Genomic DNA, 20,253 nt, shown 5'->3' on the forward strand with positions numbered 1-20,253 from the left:
TCGGGTGAAATTAGGTTGGGTTTTTTCAGGCGTGTCGGATCAAGTTCATCGAGTTGGGTGGCTCACCATCAGATCTAAAGGCTACTATATTATTAGGGGTATTTTTGTTTTGCCCCTGCTTTGCAGCGCAATTGTAATTTTGACTTTATTTTTTTTAACTTTGTGATTTTTGCCCTATTATTCACAAGTCAACGCAATTTTGCTGGCAGAACACGAACCAGGCTATGGAGCGTGAAGAGAGCCCACACTTTATTTGTTTAACATTGTGGTTTTGCCCTATTATTTACAGGTCAACGTGATTTATGGAGCGTGAAGAGAGCCCACACTTTATTTGTTTAACATTGTGGTTTTGCCCTATTATTTACAAGTCAACGTGATTTTACTTATAGAGCACGAACCAGGCTATGGAACGTGAAGAGAGCCCACGCCTCAGAGGTCATGCACACAAAGAAGCTCCAGATAAGAGTAAGTTTAATGATTTCGTCGGCAACTGACTGTAACCCGCGGTGAGGTGGTGCCCGTTTACGGTGGATCCCGCAAAAATTTAATGCTCTGCAACCCTTTCAGCCAATAGCAACCGCGCTTGCGTGTCTGCGCCGGCATCGATTGGGCGCGTCGTGACTCGTGAGATGCCTGCTCAGTTCTCTCTCCTTGTTTCTTTGTGCTCCACGTCGGACTCCGCCAGCTTACCGCCGCTTATTAAACTTGCTCTAATCACGAACATCTCGGCGAGCCCAGGCTCGCCACCGCCAGCACGCCGCGTGCCATACATCTTTACCTTTGCAGTAGCACGAGGAAGAAAGAATGACTTGAGAATAGTAAGAGAAAAATCACAAAGTTGCGCAAAAATAGAGGAAAAATTACCATTGCAGTGCAAAATAGGGGGAAAACAACTGATTCTTATAAGATTATTAGCCGTGGCGTATATGGTTGTGCCAAGGAAATCGATCACCTAATATAGTGTTCAGTGTATGTTATCTAGGCCAATTGGCAGAGTTTCAGCAAACTAAAACCATGTGTGTATCAAATAGAGATTGTGGAAGGTAGCCTTTAGCTTGTGAGATTGCAAAAGTGAGCACTGAAAGGAGAAATAGCCACCGCTTTTGCAAAAGTGTATCAGTAATCCAGAAAAATAACTTTTTGGGCACTGGACAATAATCAAAGAGGATCAATTGGGTTCTTGATATTAACGTTTATCTACTACATACAATTCTGCACATTATTCTGCAAAGCGCACCTCGGTTGCTCCCTGCGATAAAACCGAGTGGACAAACCCAAATGGGTGCAAATTTACACGGCAGACCAGACAGCCACATCCAAACTTTAGGACGAGCTGAACCTGAGCGACTCGAACGAGTGCTTGAGCTGAGTAGTCCCGCCGGCCACCTGCCGGATCAGGTTCTACACCGCCTCCAGCCAGTCCTGCCTCTGCGCCCTGCTCCCGCACTGGAACTCCAGCAGGCCCTGAGCCGTCCTCAGCCCGAAGTGGCACGCTTCCCCATTCGAGCCCGGCGCGCCGCCGTCCTCATGTGCCGGTCACGCTGGGATGTCGTCGTAGACGCCGTACACGACGCCCTTCTTCTTCTTGGAGAATGCGCCACCGATGTGCTTGCTCTTGAGCTTCACGATCACCTGCGACTTGCTGTTGATGTCCACGGCCATGGAACGCCTTTGCGGCTGCGTTTGAGCAGCGCCCCTTCCGTGCACCAGACGTCCGTGCGGTAGCTCCCGGCCTTCGTCTCGTACGGCGCCACGGCGGCTCTGCTGCTCGCCTCCCGCTGCGCTCGGTGCCTCAGCGTCGTGGCTCCCCTGAGGGCCATGGCCGTGGCAGCGGTGAGGGTCATGAGATCGCTGGGGCTCTGCACGTCGACGGCGGCCTCCACGGCAAAGGCCACCAGGTCGTGGTCGGCGCCCGCGAGCTCGGCGATCTCGAAGCAGTGCGACGCCTGCAGCTGTGTCATGGAGGCAAGTGCGGTCTCCACCCTGGTGCGCAGAGATGGCGCTCCTGCTCCTGAGGGTCTACATGGCAAATCGTGAAGAACAATCTCCATAATTAGTTCAAGCGCATAGCATTGCAGAGATATCGAGATGCACAGGAATTCGATGGGATCGATCCTTACGCGCTTGCGGGGGCTGATGGCGGTGCCGGAGGCGGTGACGAGCGCGAGCATCTCCGGCATGAGCATCCCGGACAGGGGGTCGACGACGAAGTTGGAGCTCCACCTCCCATCGCCGCCGACGCCGCCGGAGCACCTTGGGAATCTCCGAGGCCGACACGCTCCAGGACCGCGATAGGAAGTCCATGGGCTCCATTGGCGTAAAATATAGGAAAAATTACCATTATAGTGCAAAATAGAGGAAAAACAACTGACTTTTATAAGATTATTAGCCGTGGCGTATATTTTTGTGGCAAGAAAATTGATCACCTAATATAGTTTTCAGTGTATGTTATGTGGGCCAATTGACAGAGTTTCAACAAACTAAAACCCTGTGTGTATCAAATAGAGATTGTGGAAGGTAGCTTTTAGCTTGTGACATTGCAAAAGTGAGCAAAAGTTGGCTTCTTTGGATCAATTAGAGCTTTATAAAATTCAAAAAGGAGAAATAGCCACCGTTTTTGCAAAAGTGTATCGGTAATCTAGGAAAATGATTTTTTGGGCACTGGACAATCATCAAATAGTGTTGGGAGCCGAGGTGGCCCTAATACCCACTATGCAGAGACACACACCAATGTTGACGGTTGTTAAGTCCAAAATATATGCCGTCAACTCCTGCATAAAGACATGAAAAAGGAACATCAACAGTAGTGGTAGGAGTTATTACTAACAAATTCCACGAGTGTTGGTGAATTGTTGATTACAGGGACACAAGTCGGGAATAACATAAAAACATGCAGAAGACACAACAGAGATACACAAAACATCGCTGCTGCGTTACACATCTAAAAGAGGCCCATTTGACATAGAAAACTGACGTACAAAGCCCCGGCACCGACATACACAAGTTGGGGGCCCACCGGGCAGTGTCTAGGACGAAAGGCGGCGCGAGCGGCGGCACTCATGGGCTGGTTGAACCACAGGGTCGACCGGCCCCATGTCGGCGCCTCTCGGCCTCATCTTTGGCGGGAAGATCGTCCTTATCCTCCTGAAGGTGGTGCCCAGTGTTTCCATATTTAATTCTGGCGGGAACCGACCTCCTTGGGCTATAAAAGGAGCCTCCCTCACCCCTCACAACACACACCACTCAAGAGAAGAAGTAGTGCTCCATTCCAAAGGTGAGGCCCTACCTAGGCTAGTGCTTAGAGTAGGAGGAGGGTGAGGAGTAGTTCGGGGAAGCACCGGGCCTATCGGCGGTCTTCTCTGGTTATGTACCTCTACTTATGCTGGTTTCCTTCTTAGTAAAGTAAGTTGGTATTTGTGATTTCTGTTCTTGCATAGTACTATTACTTGAGTGAGATCAGTTCTCTTACTCGCGGGTTCGTCGCTCCATATTTATACGGAGTTCTGTAGTTTGCTACGGGTCGACAAACGTAGTTAGACTGCAGTAGTAACCAGTAGCACAGACGTGGTGTCTGGGCTAAGGGTTACCTTTGTTTGCCTTATATTACACGGTCTGTGAGGTAGGCCGCAGGTGGTGACAGCCCTGTCGGTCCTTCGTAGTCCTCCACGTTCGGATATAGCGTAGAACTATTGGCCGGAGTCTCCTGACCATTTCAAGGGTAAGCCGGTGCCCGAAGAGAGTATTCTGCCCGAGAGATCGACCTTTAACTCATCTTTAGTGCTACCGCAGAAATCCTCTCCATCCTCGCTACATATCGTTGGACCGACTAAGTTAGGAGTTAGTGCACACATGTTCTCTGTGGATACGATACCCTTGAATACTCATGGGTGAAAGCTACAATGATATCCGTGCGCTTGCGGATTTATTCGCAGTCGTTAAAATACCCAACAACCAACTCACTCTAGAGTCGGTTAAGTTTTTCAATTTCTAGCTACTTAGTGTATAAGGTTCTTTCGACGGTAGAGCCACTTTCTCGCTTCTGGGTGGCAGAGCCTACCAACATAAGAAGTTGGCTTACAGGAGCCAGAGCCTTCCTACGATGAAGCACAGACTCTTTGTGATCACGGGTGGTAGAGCCAGTCTATAGATCACAACTTATACACTACTTAGAAATTGGAAAACTAACACTTACAAAAAAAAACTCAAATCTTTATTCACAACTCAACTTGATACAACACGAGATGACAATTACATTCTTTATGTGGCTATCCTACCATGACATCACTAAACTACATGACAACCTTGTCATCTCCGACTTGAGATCTCTTATGCCATGGTATATCAAGGGGGAGGGGGACACCCCTATTTATAGGACTTCATGGTTCATATGTTGTTTCCATGTGTCCACCTTCTACACTCTTCTACATTTCTAGAGTTTTCTCTATTTTTATCCTATCATACAAAAATCTTTACTTTAGAGAATTCTACACTTCACCATGAAGCATGATAACTGTTTTTGTCTCTAGCATGACCACTTGAGAAAATGTGGAGGAAAGTAGGGGAAATGGTCGATACTACTGGAAGAATTCCTCTTTGGCTGATAGGTACAGTAACTGGTATTCTTGTAATTGGTTTAATAGGTGTTTTCTTTTACGGTTCGTATTCTGGATTGGGTTCATCTCTTTAGTAATCGGAGGATCCATCTTGTAAACATGAAAAAGTAGGAACTTAGCGGATCCTTACCCCCCCTTTATCTGATTAGAGCTGAAAGGGCCCGATAGGTTAGGTTGGCTATACTGCTGGTGGCGAACTCCAGGCTAATAATCTGAAGCGCATGGACACAAGTTATCCTTGGAAGGAAAGACATTTCTGAATCCGCTTTGTCTACAAATAAGGAAGCTATAAGTAATGCAACTATGAATCTCATGGAGAGTTTAATCCTGGCTCAGGATGAACGCTGATGGCATGCTTAACACATGCAAGTCGAACGGGAAGTGGTGTTTCCAGTGGCGAACGGGTGAGTAACACATAAGAACCTGCCCTTGGGAGGGGAACAACAACTAGAAACGGTTGCTAATGCCCCGTAGGCTGAGGAGCAAAAGGAGAAATCCGCCCAAGGAGGGGCTCGCGTCTGATTAGCTAGTTTGTGAGGCAATAGCTTACCAAGGCGATGATCAATAGCTGGTCCGAGAGGATGATCAGCCACACTGGGGCTGAGACATGGCCCAGCCTCCTACGTGAGGCAGCCGTGGGGAATTTTTCGCAATGGGCGAAAGCCTGATGGAGCAATGCCGCGTGGAGGTGGAAGGCCTACGGGTCGTCAACTTCTTTTCTCGGAGAAGAAACAATGATGGTATCTGAGGAATAAGCATCGGCTAACTCTGTGTCAGCAGCCGCAGTAAGATAGAGGATGCAAGCATTATCCGTAATGATTGGGCATAAAGAGTCTGTGGGTGGCTTTTCAAGTCCGCCATCAAATCCCAGGGCTCAACCCTGGATAGGCAATGGAAACTACCAAGCTGGAATACGATAGGGGCCGTGGGAATTTTTGGTGGAGCGGTGAAATGCATTGAGATAAAAAAAGAACACCAATGGCAAAAGCACTCTGCTGGGCCGACACTGACACTGAGAGACGAAAGCTAGGGGAGCAAATGGGATTAGAGACCCCAGTAGTCCTAGCCGTTGTTGGTGGTCATTAATGACAACATCGACCACCAACTTCTCGGTAAATAAAGTGGGTATAAACATATTTCTATGCATTATTTGCTTTAAACTAACAAATTCCACAAGTTTTGGTGGTTTGAGGTGTTTTACAGGATTATGTTCAGAATATGCAAGAAACAATACTAAATGGAGCATATGCAATGATTGCGAAACATGGATATAAGATGACACCACCATGAACATTGTCAAATGCCAAATTTGACATTGCCATGTTGAAGAGCTCATCAAGATGATCAAAATGGACACTTGGATGACCCAATTTGGAGTCCGGACGGAAAAGTTATGCCTCTGGGAAAATCACCGACTTGGCCTTGCCGGCCGGGCGGGCTGACATAGGCCGGGCGGGCTGGACAAGGCCGGCCGGCCCCACACCCTTGCCAAGCATGTTATATCTTGCCACAAGACCATTAGGGACCCTCCAATGGACCCCTATACACTTGATATACTAGCAAATACAAAGGATACGACCGGAAGGCTTCCACCATGGATCGGACGGCCACAACTCGAAGCAAACTCAATCAAATTCAGTGAAACCAAGTGTGGCTGATCTATGCTACCCATCCACTACACAATGGAAGTTGGATGGATGAATTTGGTGGAATCCCAGGCCGGCCGGTGCCAACTTCGGTGACATCGATAACCGCCACTTTGTGCAGCAAGTTGACGGCCTCCAGGAGCTAAATCTAGAAGATCCGAAGCAAAGCCCAAAATTCATAGGCCGGCCGGCCTAGGTGAGGCCGGCCAGCCCAACTTTTCCACAGAATTGGCCCATCTTTTTATGGCGGCAAGTAACCGACATGAGGAGGTTGGAGACAGTGGAACTCACGCAATGTGGCAGCAGGAGAATGATTGGAGGAGAAGATTCCCTTTGGATTCCATGAGCATCTCCACTCTCCCAAGTCACCTCCAAGCTATAAATAGGACCCATCTTCCCTCACTCTCACTTGTACCATCCCTCATCACTTCTCTCCCACTTGGGGAGGCGCCCCTTCGGGTGGCGCTTCCCCGCGTAATTCAAAGGTTAGTTCAGGAGTTAGAGTCAGGAGCTCTCTTCGGTTCCGGAGTTGTCTTCAGGAGTCTTGGTATGAGTTCCATTGTATCTTTACTTTCTTGTAAGACTTTGTTTATTTAATATAGTGGTCTTCTCCACATTTCTTTCATGCCTTGTTTACATTCCGCAGTACTTTCTAATGTTTAGATTAGTACCGGAATAGTTGTAGAGTTAAGTAGCTGGGTTGTTCTCGAGCGTTCTCTTTCGTTCACGGGATTCCTTGTCCGTGTGATTGGCAAGTTCTATCCATTTGGGGTTTCTTCTTGTCTTAACATGAGGCGAAAGTCAGTGACTTGATAGTTTAGGCATGGTGCTTAGATTTGATAGTTACCTTGGGTTGTGTTCCACCCCACGGCACCGCAGTGGTAGGCGGCAGGTGGTGACAGCCTTGTCCGTCCTTTGTAGTCCACCACGTTCGGATATTTTCATAGCAGTAGTTGCCGACGGACGTTGGACTCCCTTCTCATCCCAGTCTCAGTCCTCCTCTTAGACCGCCGAAGTGAATGAAAGATAATGTTAGATTACATTCCCACTGCCATCGGGTTCTATAGAAAGTTGTCTCCCACGTGGCAGCTATACCTCTCGTACAGTGCTACCTTAACCTACATTTCTGCCCCCTTGGCGTGAGAATGACCCATCATATGAACCACGCTCTTGTCTTGTTTCACTCCCGGCTATCTGTATCCTTGTGGTGAGGATGCGTGCCAATATCTTTCCCTTCCTTCCATACCATTTGTTTGGAATAGTTGATAACATTTAGATGACTGATAACATAGTATCCATCACTCAACTGCTTCCCTTGGGAAATACGTTACTCTGGAATACTCCTGAGTGAAATACAACAATGGTGTTCCATGCGCTTGCGGAATTATTCTAAAGGCTTATGAAACGCCAACAGCCGTAAACGATGGATACTAGATGTTGTGCGACTCGACCCGTGCAGTACTGTATCTAACACATTAAGTATCCTGCCTCGGGAGTACATTCACAAGAATGAAACTCAAAGGAATTGATGGGGCCCGCACAAGCGGTGGAGCATGTGGTTTAATTCGATGCAAAGCGAAGAACCTTACCAGGGCTTGACATGTCGCGAATCCTCTTGAAAGATTGGGGTGCCCTTGGGAACGCAGACACATGTGGTGCATGGCTGTCGTCAGCTCGTGCCGTAAGGTGTTGGGTTAAGTCTCGCAATGAGCGCAATCCTCGTGTTTAGTTGCCTCTATAAGTTTGGAACCTTGAACAGACCGCTGGTGTTAAGCCGGAGGAAGGGGAGGATGAGGCCAAGTCATCATGCCCCTTATGCCCTGGGCGACACACATGCTACAATGGGCAGGACAAAGGTGTCTAAGAGATCCTATTTTATCTAAGTTGCTAACTCAATGGTAGAGTACTCGGCTTTTAAGTGCAACTATGATCTTTTACACATTTGGATGAAGCAACACATTCGTCCAGACTCTTGGTAGAGTCTAGAAGACTAGGACTGATCCTTAAAGGTAATGAATGGAAAAAGTAGCATGTTGTAATAAAATCATTTTTTTGAATTCCAATTTTCTAGGTCTAGTGAATAAATGGATAGAGCCTCCCCATTATCTCCACCCCGTAGGAACTACGAGATCACCTCAAGGACGCCTTCGGCGTCCAGGGCTCACGGACCGACCATAGACCCTGTTCAATAAGTGGAACACATTAGCCGTCCGCTCTCCGGTTGGGCAGTAAGGGTCGGAGAAGGGCAATCACTCGTTCTTAAAACCAGCATTCTTAAGTTAAGATCAAAGTCGGGCCTAAAAAGGGGAGAGCTCCTCGTTCCTGGTTCTCCTATAGCTGGATTTCCCGGAACACAAGAATCCTTAGAATGGGATTCCAAGTCAGCATTGTGGGTTTGATAACAACCTTGTTTTTTGCTTTGTGGATAAATAATAATAAAAAAGAGTTTTTTATAACCTACTTGTTTTATTCTAACAAATCCTATATGGAATTGCCCACTGAAGAGAAATTTTATCTATTTGTCTCTCATCTCAGCCCAGCCTATATCGAATTTTGGAAAGAAAAAACAAGAATTTTACCTTGGGACGGATGTAAAGCCAAGCAAATTATTTCCGCGCCGAGAACCGAAGATTGTGTGGGTTGTAAGAGATGTGAATTCGCCTGCCCAATAGATATTTTAAGTGTCCGCGTTTATTTAGGGCAAAAAACAACCCGCAGCATGGCTCTATCTTATTGATACGTTACAAAAAACTCCACTTGAATCGTCTGATTCCTCTTTACTGAAGAAGCTTGTGCTCGAAATAATCGAGCATGGGCTTTACTTTATCATGAGTTATTTTTCTTGGTTAGCAATACTTGTTGTTTTGCCGATATTTGCAGGTTCATTAATTTTTTTTACCTCATAAAGGAAATAAAATCGTTAGGTTGTATACTATATCTGTTTGTTTATTAGAATTCCTTCTAATGACCTATTGCGACAACCCAGGTTTTATGGGCTAAAAACATTCAGTTCAAAACATAAATTTTGGTGTTTGGTTAAAAATTTAAACCATGTTTATCCTAGCAAGGGTATTTTTGAAATTTTGGAAAGGTGCAAAGTCCTTTTTATAAAATAGTTTTGCAAAAGGCAAAGTTTTAAAATTTATGAGGGGTTAAAATGTATATTTTGTTTTTCACTTTTACCCTCATAAAAAAGATATTTTTAAACTTAGGGCTACCCTTGCGATTTTAAAATTTAAGTTAGGTTTATTTGCAAGTGAAAGTTTTAACGGATTTCAAAATAATTTCAAAACCATTGACCTAGTGAATTTTTGCACAATATAAAAGTTGTAGGTCTTGAAAAACTACACAACTTTTCATATTGAACACGTTTTGATTCAAGCCCTAGATCACTGGAAAATTTTGTTTTTCAGTTAGGCCCCTGTAATTTAAAAAAATCACAAAACCACCCTTGTCTCAACTGTTCTTCTTCCTCTCTCTGCTGGGAAACAGGGGCGCCGCCCCGCCGCCGCTCGCCGTTGATTCCGGCCACCGCCGTCGGTTTCCCTGCCAGTCAACAGTCCTGCGCCACCCCACGCGTCGCCCTGAAGCAACCCGCTGCCACTTCGTCGCCTCTGCTGGCTCCTCGTATGTGCGCCACGCCGCCGCGCCCTGCCACCTCGCCGGTCGCCCGTGGATAAGCGCCGCCGCCGTCGAATCCTCGCCCACAAGCTCCCGGCGAGCTCACCCCTTTCCCTCTCGTGCTCATCCCCTGCTCAACGGGCTACAAATAGCCCGACCATCCCTTTCCCATCCAACCCCTGCCGCCCCTCCCCTCCATTAGTGCCGCCGCTCACCGGCCGCCCGCGGAGCCACTTCTCCTCCCTCTCACTGCCCAAACCAACCTCCACACTAGCTTATCCTTGCCACAATGAAGCTCTCAGGCCTGACCATTACTTCCTTGCCTTGCCGGAGCTCCACCACCGCGGATCAATCCGCCGCCAGCCGCCAGAGCTCGCGGACCCGCCACTACAGCCCACCCCAGCCCTAACCAAGCCCATCTACAAGTTGCTCTCGACGCCCTCTTACTTTCCCCCAACCTCTGGCTCACCGCCGGCGACCCATGCCGCCGGGATCGGCTGGCCTTTCCTTCCCCTGTTTTTCTTCCCCATGACCCAGGGACCCGATTGCTTGGTTTTAAATCTTTCTAGGGTCTTCCTTGCAAAAAGTCTAGAACCCTTTTATGTATTTCTTGTGAACTTGGAAAAATCCTAGAAAATAGTAGAAAAATCAGAAAAATGTGAAATTAGTTTTGTTGTGTTCCTCTTGATTAGCTTTACAACTTAGGCTACTAAAGTTTGTATGACACTTTATATTGAGTGCTCTAGTTTAATTATTAGCAAATAAGTGTTTTATTTATATTTCTTTGACCATAGCCATGTTATGCTTGATTCTTGGAACCTAGCCTTCAGTTGCCATGTATAACTTTGTGAAAAATTTGTGGCCCAAATACTTGATGTTTGCCTATTATTTCATGTGTTTTGTTTATCTCTAGTTTCTATACTTGTTTATATTGTTAAAACATAATTTTATTAATTTCTTAGGGTCATCCTTTTATCATAAAATCTACTGATCCTCATTAGTTTATGATAATTTTGAAATAATTTTCTTACATTGTTTAATTAATTTATATCTAAGTTTTAAGGTTAATTCATGCTAGTGTTGTTCTTTTATAAACTTTATGATTGGGCTTGTTTAATATGCATGGTCTTTCTTTTTGGACTTTGAAGTGATGTTTGTTTTAAAACCCTAGTGGTTGAATTGTATTATGAATTACCCCATATTTCTAGAACCATCTTTACTTTCTTAGTGTAACTAGTTCTTGTTATCTTATGGAGTTCCTTGTGTTTGCTTTTACTCCATAAATGACTGCCCAGTAAGTAGGAAATGAAATGATTGTTTTCTTGACTTGAGTATTTTAATAACAACTTTTTAGTGAAGGAAAACTACACTCAAGCACTTCACTAATTTACATTTACTGCATTGCATATAGAAATAATATCGTTAGTCAATGGAACGTACGAACTCATCCAGGATCCAGACGGAGATATTTCTGAAGCCCAGATCAACATTGTGGAATTAACTGACGTCCCGAACTTCGATTTGGAAGAATCAAGATTTACTGACTTTATAGACGTCACTAAAGGCAAGCTCCGGTGCATAATCCTATTATTTTATACAACTTTCTATATCTATTTTCTTGTGCATTTAAGTTATTGGAGTTGAATGAAAACCTAGAAGCATAATCCTAGTTACCTATTGATTGAACACTAGAAATAGAGTTCGACTAGATGCTATGCTAATAGGACCGGTAAAAGTCACTCGCGAGCTTATAGGAGTTGATTGTTTACTTTATGCAATCACTATAAGGACCATGGACGGATTGGGATACAAGTTTCATGGTGGTAATCCGTCTGTGTTGATAAATCTGCTAAGGTCGCAGCGTGTGGTAGCGGTGGTTAAGCGTTTGAAAGTACTAGCCACATGCCGTAAATATGGTACGTGGCAAGCCTAGTAACTTCCTCAGCCCGGCAAGTGGACATACTTCCCACTCTCTCTTAGGGATAGGATGAATAAAATGGATAAAATGAAATTGGTAGCGCTACACTACGACTATGAGGGACGAGGAGTGGTGCCCTATAGTCAGGGAAAGTGGGCCTGTCCATGAATCGAAAAAGAGAAGCCAAAGGTTGCTTGGGAGTGACTCAACGGTACTCCAAGCGTGTGTGTTAGGTTTATCCTTGCAAGGTTTGAAATTCAATTTGGAATCGTCCGCCTCTCACGAAGATTGAGACTGCTTAATCCCTTTGCTGCATAGAGTAAGAAGTTGAACAATGATGATCTCAATTTGGTTGAATGCAAATAATTTCTCTACCATACTTGTATAAATAGGTGCAAACCTAGAATGGTTAATGAAATTAGAACCTAAAGCTAAAATTTGAAATTAAGGATATACTTTTAGTTGCTTTTCAGCAAAAGTAAACCCAGAGTTTTCACAAGCCTTGCATGTCTAGTTTGAAGGATATTTTATACCCTTCTTCGGGTAAGCCTTGTTGAGTATTAGTATACTCAGTCTTGCTTGTAACTTTGTTTACAGGTAAACTTTGAGATACTTGGTGATATTGACGTCATGTACGGGCTTCATCATGATGTCATATATCGTCGTTAGATATCGTTTTCTTTTTTGCTGTTAAACTCTGAAGAACTTATCTACTTCAAATTTCTGAGGTATCTTGTTTAAATCTTCAGACTTAGTTTATAATAAACTTTTACTATTAAAGTTCTATTACAGTCATTGTAATCTCTGGACTCACCTTTGCGTGAGGTATGTTGTTTCGATCCGAAATTCAGTGGTTTTATCGGGATTTTACCCGACAGACTGTCAAATTATTCTGTATTAAGTGTGTATTAACCATTTTAGTATTAATAGTGATGGTTTACGCATTTAATCCGAATTAATTTTTGCAGTTCTGCCACACTTATGCATTTTGTTATCATTTCAATTGGAGGCTCCCTTAATCCAATTAATAGAGGATTCTAAATGGATAAATGTTTTGGTTTTCCACTCGAGATTGGGAATCGATGGACTTTCATTAGGATCTATTTTATTGACAGAATTTATCACTACTTTAGCTACTTTAGCGGCTTGGCTGGTGTTATCGCCATAAATTAACAGAGGGCCGAAGGCAAGTTGGGCTTAAAGCAGAAGATTAAGAAGGCTTATAAATCGGCTCCTGCATGAGCATTTGGGCCGCATGGGCCATGTATCTTTAGATTTAGTTCAGGATTAGAGATAGAGTCCGATCGGGGCAAGATAGGATTAGATTGTTTCCCAAGTCTCCGGACTATAAATATGTACTCTATGTTATTCATGAAAGAAGAACGTCATCACATCTCGCAATCAACAACTCTCAGCACATCGCCACCCCTAATTCTAGGGTTTCATCCAAGTAAGCGCCATGCTGCCCTGATCGCTTCTTGCGATCAGGGTAGCGTTGTTCTTGCTTTTACCTTAGTATTACTCGTACTGAAGCGTTTTTGATGGCGAGTAATGCTAGTTATCCTGATGTTCGTAGCATGGCTTTTAGTAGATTTATTGTGCTTTGTTGCTTACCATCTACGAATATCATGTTGTTTTCGTGCAGTCACGTTTCAATCCTATGCTAGTTCTTGTTGTGTAGAATTAGTCGCACGGAGACAACACCCTGCTTCTTTTCCGTCTAGTAGATCCAATCTGTTACGGTTTGCTCTTGTACATAAGAGTTGGCGTGATATCTGCTAGGTTAGGCCTTGCAAACGGATTGGATGATCTGGTGATGTATTAGATGCTTTGCCTTAGTCTCAACAGGGAATTGATCCGGGAATTGGCTTTTGCTTGTTCTTAGGCCTCTATTTTGGTTAAGGTTTAGTTATTTATTATGTTCATTAGGCCCAATCACGTGTAGGATGTTCCGATCTAGCAGTGAAGCTTTTACCGTCGTGGATTAGATTAGTTAGATCTAATTGAAGCAGCTTTACACTTATTTGCTTTATTTATCAGTATCCGGATAGATGCAGATCCAATCTGACACTGGCACTCGATCGGCTCTTTAAAGCCGATGCAAGAGTCGTCCCAGGGAGCCGACCACGGCTCGGACTTACGTTTCCATATTTTTGTGTATGCAGGCAAATCGTTGCAAGCACGTTCGCACCTTCCTGATCGGGTATAGGTCAGGTGGCACGCCCTGCGTCTTCATAAGCCGTGGCGTGTGCTGGAATTGCGGGCCGTTGACGAGGGAGCAGTGCCTGCCAGCGCCCCGGCGACCTCCCGGCTCTTCGTGTTGCCTGTCGCTACTCGCCGGTGGGTTTTGGCCGACAACAGCTGGTTACTCGGAATTCGTCTATTTCCTGATTCTAGCAATGTATAGCGGTCAAATAGAATTATTCTCTTCACGAGACCTTTTACTTTTTTATCATATGGGAGTTAGAATTAATCCCTGTTTACTTATTTTTATCCATGTGTGTGTGTGGGGGGGGGGCGTCTGTATTCAGGTACAGGCAGTTCCATTTTTTTTTCTTAATTGGAGTTCTGGGTACGGGGTTATACGGTTCAAATGAACCCGGTTTAAATTTGGAAAGATTGATTAATCAATCATACCCGGCGACATTGGAAATACTACTGTATTTTGGCTTCCTTATTGGTTATGTTGTCAAATTGCCGATTATACCTCTACATATGTTGTTACTACATACCTATGGGGAAGCACATTACAGTACATGTATGCTTTTAGCCGAAATTCTATTAAAAATGGGCGCATACGGATTCGGATCAATACGGAATTCTTACCACATGCTCATTATCTATTTTCCCCCTGTTGCTAATATAGGGAGAGTTAGCCGATGCTTATTCCTCAGATACCGTCATTATTTCTTCTCCGAGAAAAGAAGTTGACACCCCGTAGGTCTTCCACCTCTACACGGCATTGCTCCGTCCCGCTAAGAGGATCGATTGGGTTGATTAACGTTTATCTACTGCATACAGTTCTGCACATTATTCTGCAAAGCGCACCTCGGTTGCTCCCTGCGACAAAACCGAGTGGACAAACCCAAACGAGTGCAAATTTACATGGCAGACCAGACAACCACGTCCAAACTTTAGGACGAGCTGAGCCTGAGCGACTCGAACGAGTGCTCGAGCTGAGCAGTTCCGCCGGCCACCTGCCGGATCAAGTTCTTCACTGCCTCCACCCAATCCTGCCTCTGCGCCCTGCTTTCGCACTGGAACTCCAGCAGGCCCTGCGCCGTCCTCAGCCCGAAGTGGCACACCTCCGCCGTCGAGCCCGACGCGCCGCCGCCCTCGTGCGCCGGCCACGCCGGGATGTCGTCGTAGATGCCGTACACGACGCCCTTCTTCTTCTTGGAGAATGCGCTGCCGATGTGCTTGCTCTTGAGCTTCACGATCACCTGCTACTTGCTGTTGATGTACACGGCCACCTGCTTTCAGTGCAGAGCGCCTTTGCGGCTGCGTTTGAGGAGCGCCCCTTCCTTGCACCAGACGTCCGCGCGGTAGCTCCCGGCCTTCGTCTCGTATGGCGCCACGGCGGATCTGCTCCTCGCCTCCCGTTGTGCTCGGTGCCTCAGTGCCGTGGCTCCCCTGAGGGCCGTGGCCGCGGCAGCGGTGAGGGTCAGGAGATCGCCGGGGCTCCGCACGTCGACGGCGGCCTCCACGGCAGAGGCCACCTGGTCATGGTCGGCACCCGCGAGCTCGGCGATCTCAACACAGTGTGACGCCAACAGCTGCGTCGCGGACGCCAGCGCAGTCTCCATCCTGGCGCCCTCGACGTCCGCGCCCGGGCCCGTGGCGCTAGCGGCCACGGCGGCGACCGCGGCCGCCACGCTCGCCACCGAGACCGCGGCGTGCACGCGCGCCCGCTCAGCGCGTGCCTTGTCCACCCGGCTGCTCGAATCCCAGTGGTGGAACCACTTTCCGATCGTGTGGACCGTGTGATGGACCGAGTGGTGGACCTGGTGCGCGGATATGGCGCTCCTGCTCCTGAGGGTCTGCAACGCAAATCGCGAATAACAATCTCCATAATTAGTTCAAGCGCACTAGCATTGCAGAGAGATGCACAAGAATTCGATGGGACCGATCCTTACGCGCTTGCGGGGGCTGATGGTGGTGCCAGTGGCGGCGGCGAGCGCGAGCGCGAGCGTCTCCGGCATGAGCATCCCGGACAGGCGGTCGACGACGAAGTTGGAGCTCCGCCTCCCGCCACCGCCGATGCCGCCGGCCAGCACCTTGGAAATCTCCGAGGCCGACACGCTCCACGACCGCGACAGGAACTCCATGGGCTCCATCGGCGTCTGCGGCGACAGCACCGCCAGCGGCCCGGCCGCCCCGACGCTGTCCGTGAGCAGCAGTAGGTGGTCCCTCCTCCTCATCGTCGCCAGCAGCTGCCCCTCCATCCTCAGCTCCTCACTCCCTTCCTCGACCGTTGCAGTGTGTTCGTTGTGCTGCATCTGCATCGCATCGCATCCAGCCGGTGGCCACCCGCCACGCCACCTTTATATCCGAGGCGGCGGAGCGCCGATGCCTGAGCTCGGCAAGCACGAAGCACGGAGGAGAGGCTGCGGGGGCGGCAGGAAACACCAAGGCTTCGGCCTCTGACGCCGCTGCCTCCCCCTGCCCTCATAGGTCGGCGCGGATCGAGCGACACGTAGGTAGTGTTGCTTGCGGAAAGGCCATCGCCGCCCGCGTACGCTGCACCGGCGGCGTGGGAGGGCGCGGGAGACAGGCGCATCGGGGTTTGTCGGCGTGGCTGCACTCCTATAGTCCTATAAATTTTTATATTTTTCTCTATAATATTAGTCAAATATTTAGATTGTTTGACTCTCCAAAATTCTTAGAATGACTTATAATTTAGAACGGAGGGAGTAGTTTATTCGTAGCACGGGTGGATCCACGCCGAGCTTGTCGGAGCAAACGGACACGAGTCAGGACGCGAGGGGTGGTGGATCGGTGGACATCTGGTGAAATTTACCACGCGTCTGTGTCGAGTTGCGGCACACTAGACCACTGGCCCGCGGCAAAGCTGTAGTAAGAGTGTGTTTAGTTGGTGAAAAAGTTTGGATTTTAGTATTGTTGTACATTTCGTTGTTACTTGACAAATAATATCTAATAATGAACTAATTAGACTTAAAAGATTCATCTCGTGCTAATCAGTTAGACTGTGAAATTGATTATTTTTTTCAACTGTATTTAATGTCTCATGCATATGTGTTTGAAAATTCGATGTGACAGTTATTGTAGAAAATTGTTTGGGAACTAAACACCCCCTAACTAGCATTTCACGGCACACTTTAGACAAGCACACTGACAGATTGTCGCGACGAACATGCATTTCACGGCAAGGTGCTGAGCAAGATTCAAGGCAAGGAGAGGTCACAAGATCATAACAATCACTGTTCACGACTTCAAATCCAGAACTAGAGATGCACCCCGTTAATCAAAAAAAAGAAAGAACTAGAGATGCAATCATGCAACGCTGATCACCATTCACAAACAGATGCTACAACATGCCACTACGCTACGTTAGTGGGCCCAAACCCCAAACGCCTAGACTGCACCACCAACGGTCTGGACGCTCCCGGACCGCGACGAAGCCACGTGCGCAGGTGCACCAGCGCCGCAAGGGCCGCGCCGAACACCGGGCCGGCCCAGTACACGGCCTGGTTCTTGGAGTCGCGCCCGTCACCAGCCCGATCGCCACCGACCCCGTCGCCGTCTCCGCGCGGCGCACCTCGTCACCGGCACGGCCTGCGTGAAGATTTTCGGTCATCGGCGTGTTGTCATACGGCACATGGAGTCATGGAATGCTCAGAGATACGTCAGATTCGTTCACGAGAGAAGTGCGCGCTATGCTGATGTGATGGGAGGACGGTTGCGCGGTCACGGATCTCGGTAGTACCTGGCCCGGCGGAGAGGTTGTGGACGACGAGGTAGGCGGAGGCGCCGCCGAGCAACTGTGCGGCGCAGTAGAGGACGGCGGTCGGCACGGCAATCGATTTGGCCGCGGATGGCGAAGGCGAACGGTGGGGTTGGCGTGGCCGCCGGACGCGTCGGCCGCGATGAGCACCGCGAACGCCTGGGCCACGGCGGTGGCCACCAGGGACGAGGCGTCAGATGTCGACTCCGGCGGCGTGAGCATACCTGCAGGGCGCATAAAAAAAAATTCAAGAAACAGATAGTGAGTTCGGCGTGAGCAGTTTGTGTAAGTGTAACTAAAGCTTCGTGGACAGAGGAGACCAGGGGGGCGTTCGATGGATTGGCAGAGACGGGGGAGCCGGCGGTGGCGAACTCGAAGAGGAAGAGATGAACTCGGCGAGGTACGACCGGAGCGCCGATGGAGAGAAGGACTGCGGCTGCGAGCAGCAGACCACCACGGCGGAAGACATGGTTTCAAACTTGTCTCGGTGTTTTTCTTCTTGTTCGTATGCGATTCAAGAATTCCAAACAAACTGGCAGGCCTGTTGCTCGTTTAAAAGGCCGAAGGCGCGCCCGTGAAATGGAAGTTTGCGCAGGGTTAGTTGCTGGCATCGTTGCGCTCCGTCACAATTTGGATTTCAGAAATGTCTAAAACTGAAAAGAACCAGCGATTCATCATGCATAATAAACGAACTGAAAAGTAAACACATCTTTTTTTCCTTGAAAGACAAGAACTGCAGATCGGATGAGATCTTTGCATCGATTTAACAAACAAAAAAAAGGGAAATGGACAGAAGAACCATGAACGACACATCATTCGTAAATACAAATTCGTGACCCTGTGACGTAGTGAAGAGCAATGCAAACGACGATTCAGACTGAAACGCTGCACTCGATCGCGGTTGAGTCCATCGGACTTAGGCGTACTCCTGGTCGGCGACCTGCTGGTAGTTGCCGCCGATGAACACGTCGCCGTAGATGAGGCCAGCGAGGCCACCGCCGATGAGCGGGCCGACCCAGTAGACCCAGTTGCCGGCGAAGTTGCCCGCGGCGACGGCGGGGCCGAAGGAGCGGGCGGGGTTCATGGAGCCGCCGCTGAAGGGCCCGGCGGCGAGGATGTTGGCGCCGACGATGAAGCCGATGGCGATGGGGGCGATGGTGCCGAGGGAGCCCTTCTTGGGGTCGGCGGCGGTGGCGTACACGGTGTAGACGAGCGCGAAGGTGATGATGATCTCGAAGACCACGCCCTCCAGCTCGCTGATGCCGGCGACGCCGTGGGTCGGGATGGCCTTGCCGTGGGTGACGAACTTGAGGAGCAGGCACGCCACGGAGGCGCCGAGCAGCTGGGCGACCCAGTAGAAGAGGCCGGTGAGGATGGTGATGTGGCCGCCGACGGCGAGGCCGAAGGTCACGGCGGGGTTCAGGTGGCCGCCGGAGATGTTGGCGGCGATGGAGACGCCGACGAAGAGCGCCAGCGCGTGGGCGATCGCGATCGCCACCAGGCCGGCAGGGTCGAGCGCGCCGCCATGGGTCAGTTGCCCTGCACGTACATCGATCCACGGCGAGTAAGTAATCGACCAGCATGCACAGAGGCCGAGCTAAGCAAAAGTCAAACTGTGTACGGCACGCTTCAAGATCGCCGCCGGAACAGCTGAACTCACCGTAGGCGATGGCGGACCCGACGCCGGCGAAGACGAAGAGGAGGGTGGCGATGAACTCGGCCACGTAGGCCTTGATGGAGGTGGTGCTGAAGGAGTTGCCGACGCTCCCGAACGCGAGCTTCACCATCTTCGCTTCCGCTTCGCTCCTCGCTCCGCACACCGAAAGCTTAGCGCTCTACCTGCTCCTCGAGACTGCTGTTGCCAGCTACGCTGATGCGGCAAGTCCACTCTGCCCAGGCCCCTTTTCACCCTGATCGCTGTGCTGGTGCTGGAAGTTGCTATTGGAATGGTGTGAGAGAAAAATACTGCTGGCTGGTGGCTGGATGATGCTGTTAGAGTGGTATGAGAGGAAAACACTGTTGACCGGTGCCGGAGCAGAATAGCAGAACAGGGTGTTTATACACACGGCACCGCCCCCTGGCACGGCTTATTGGGCGGCCTCAACTTGTGGATTAGAGACCAAGTCACAAAAAAAAACTTGTGGATTAGAGTACTCTGGGCGGCGTGGATAATCGCTAAAAATATTTTAATTACGTTTAGGGGTAGTACTAGCTTATTCCATGATTGGCACTAGCCCGGCCGGTCACGCGCACCATGCTTTGTTCAGATGTCTGTTGCCATTATGAAGCAGTTGCGCAGCGTCCATGTGAGGTGAGGATACGCCATGGCTACGAGCTAATGACAATACTAAACGCCCTAATTGGATGATATGTTATCTCACGTAGCGCTTAAGTACTTTGTTAATCGTACGTTTGAACGGCTGCAAGTGTCGGATGGGCTGTCATTTGGAGGATATGTTATCTCCACGCTCATTCAGTGGCCTTGTGTCT

At 48.5% G+C, this 20,253-nt stretch overlaps 1 protein-coding gene and 2 pseudogenes across 1 annotated transcript; all 3 read right to left on the reverse strand.

The window, feature by feature from the left end:
• Positions 1-1,242: 1,242 nt before the first annotated feature.
• LOC120654181 lies at positions 1,243-2,298 on the reverse strand (annotated as a pseudogene).
• A 12,634-nt stretch (positions 2,299-14,932) lies between these two features.
• On the reverse strand, positions 14,933-16,599 carry LOC120656694 (annotated as a pseudogene).
• Positions 16,600-18,447: 1,848 nt separating this feature from the next.
• On the reverse strand, positions 18,448-19,800 carry LOC120656695 (aquaporin TIP2-1-like). Its single transcript, XM_039934879.1, has 2 exons — positions 19,424-19,800; positions 18,448-19,302 (listed from the first exon to the last, which is right to left on the reverse strand). The coding sequence occupies exons 1-2, from the start codon at positions 19,548-19,550 to the stop codon at positions 18,680-18,682; spliced, it is 750 nt and encodes a 249-aa protein (XP_039790813.1). The 5' UTR covers positions 19,551-19,800; the 3' UTR covers positions 18,448-18,679.
• Positions 19,801-20,253: the final 453 nt, after the last annotated feature.

This window comes from Panicum virgatum, chromosome 1N (assembly GCF_016808335.1).
Source record: "Panicum virgatum strain AP13 chromosome 1N, P.virgatum_v5, whole genome shotgun sequence".
In the NCBI taxonomy this organism is placed as follows: Eukaryota; Viridiplantae; Streptophyta; class Magnoliopsida; order Poales; family Poaceae; genus Panicum; species Panicum virgatum.

Bases quoted from the DNA above. Each gene is read 5' to 3' on its own strand.
- LOC120656695 (XM_039934879.1), bottom strand. From the start codon at position 19,550: ATGGTGAAGCTCGCGTTCGGGAGCGTCGGCAACTCCTTCAGCACCACC. The intron at 19,303-19,423 runs GTGAGTTCAGCT...ATGTACGTGCAG, and splicing joins CGGGTCCGCCATCGCCTACG to GGCAACTGACCCATGGCGGC.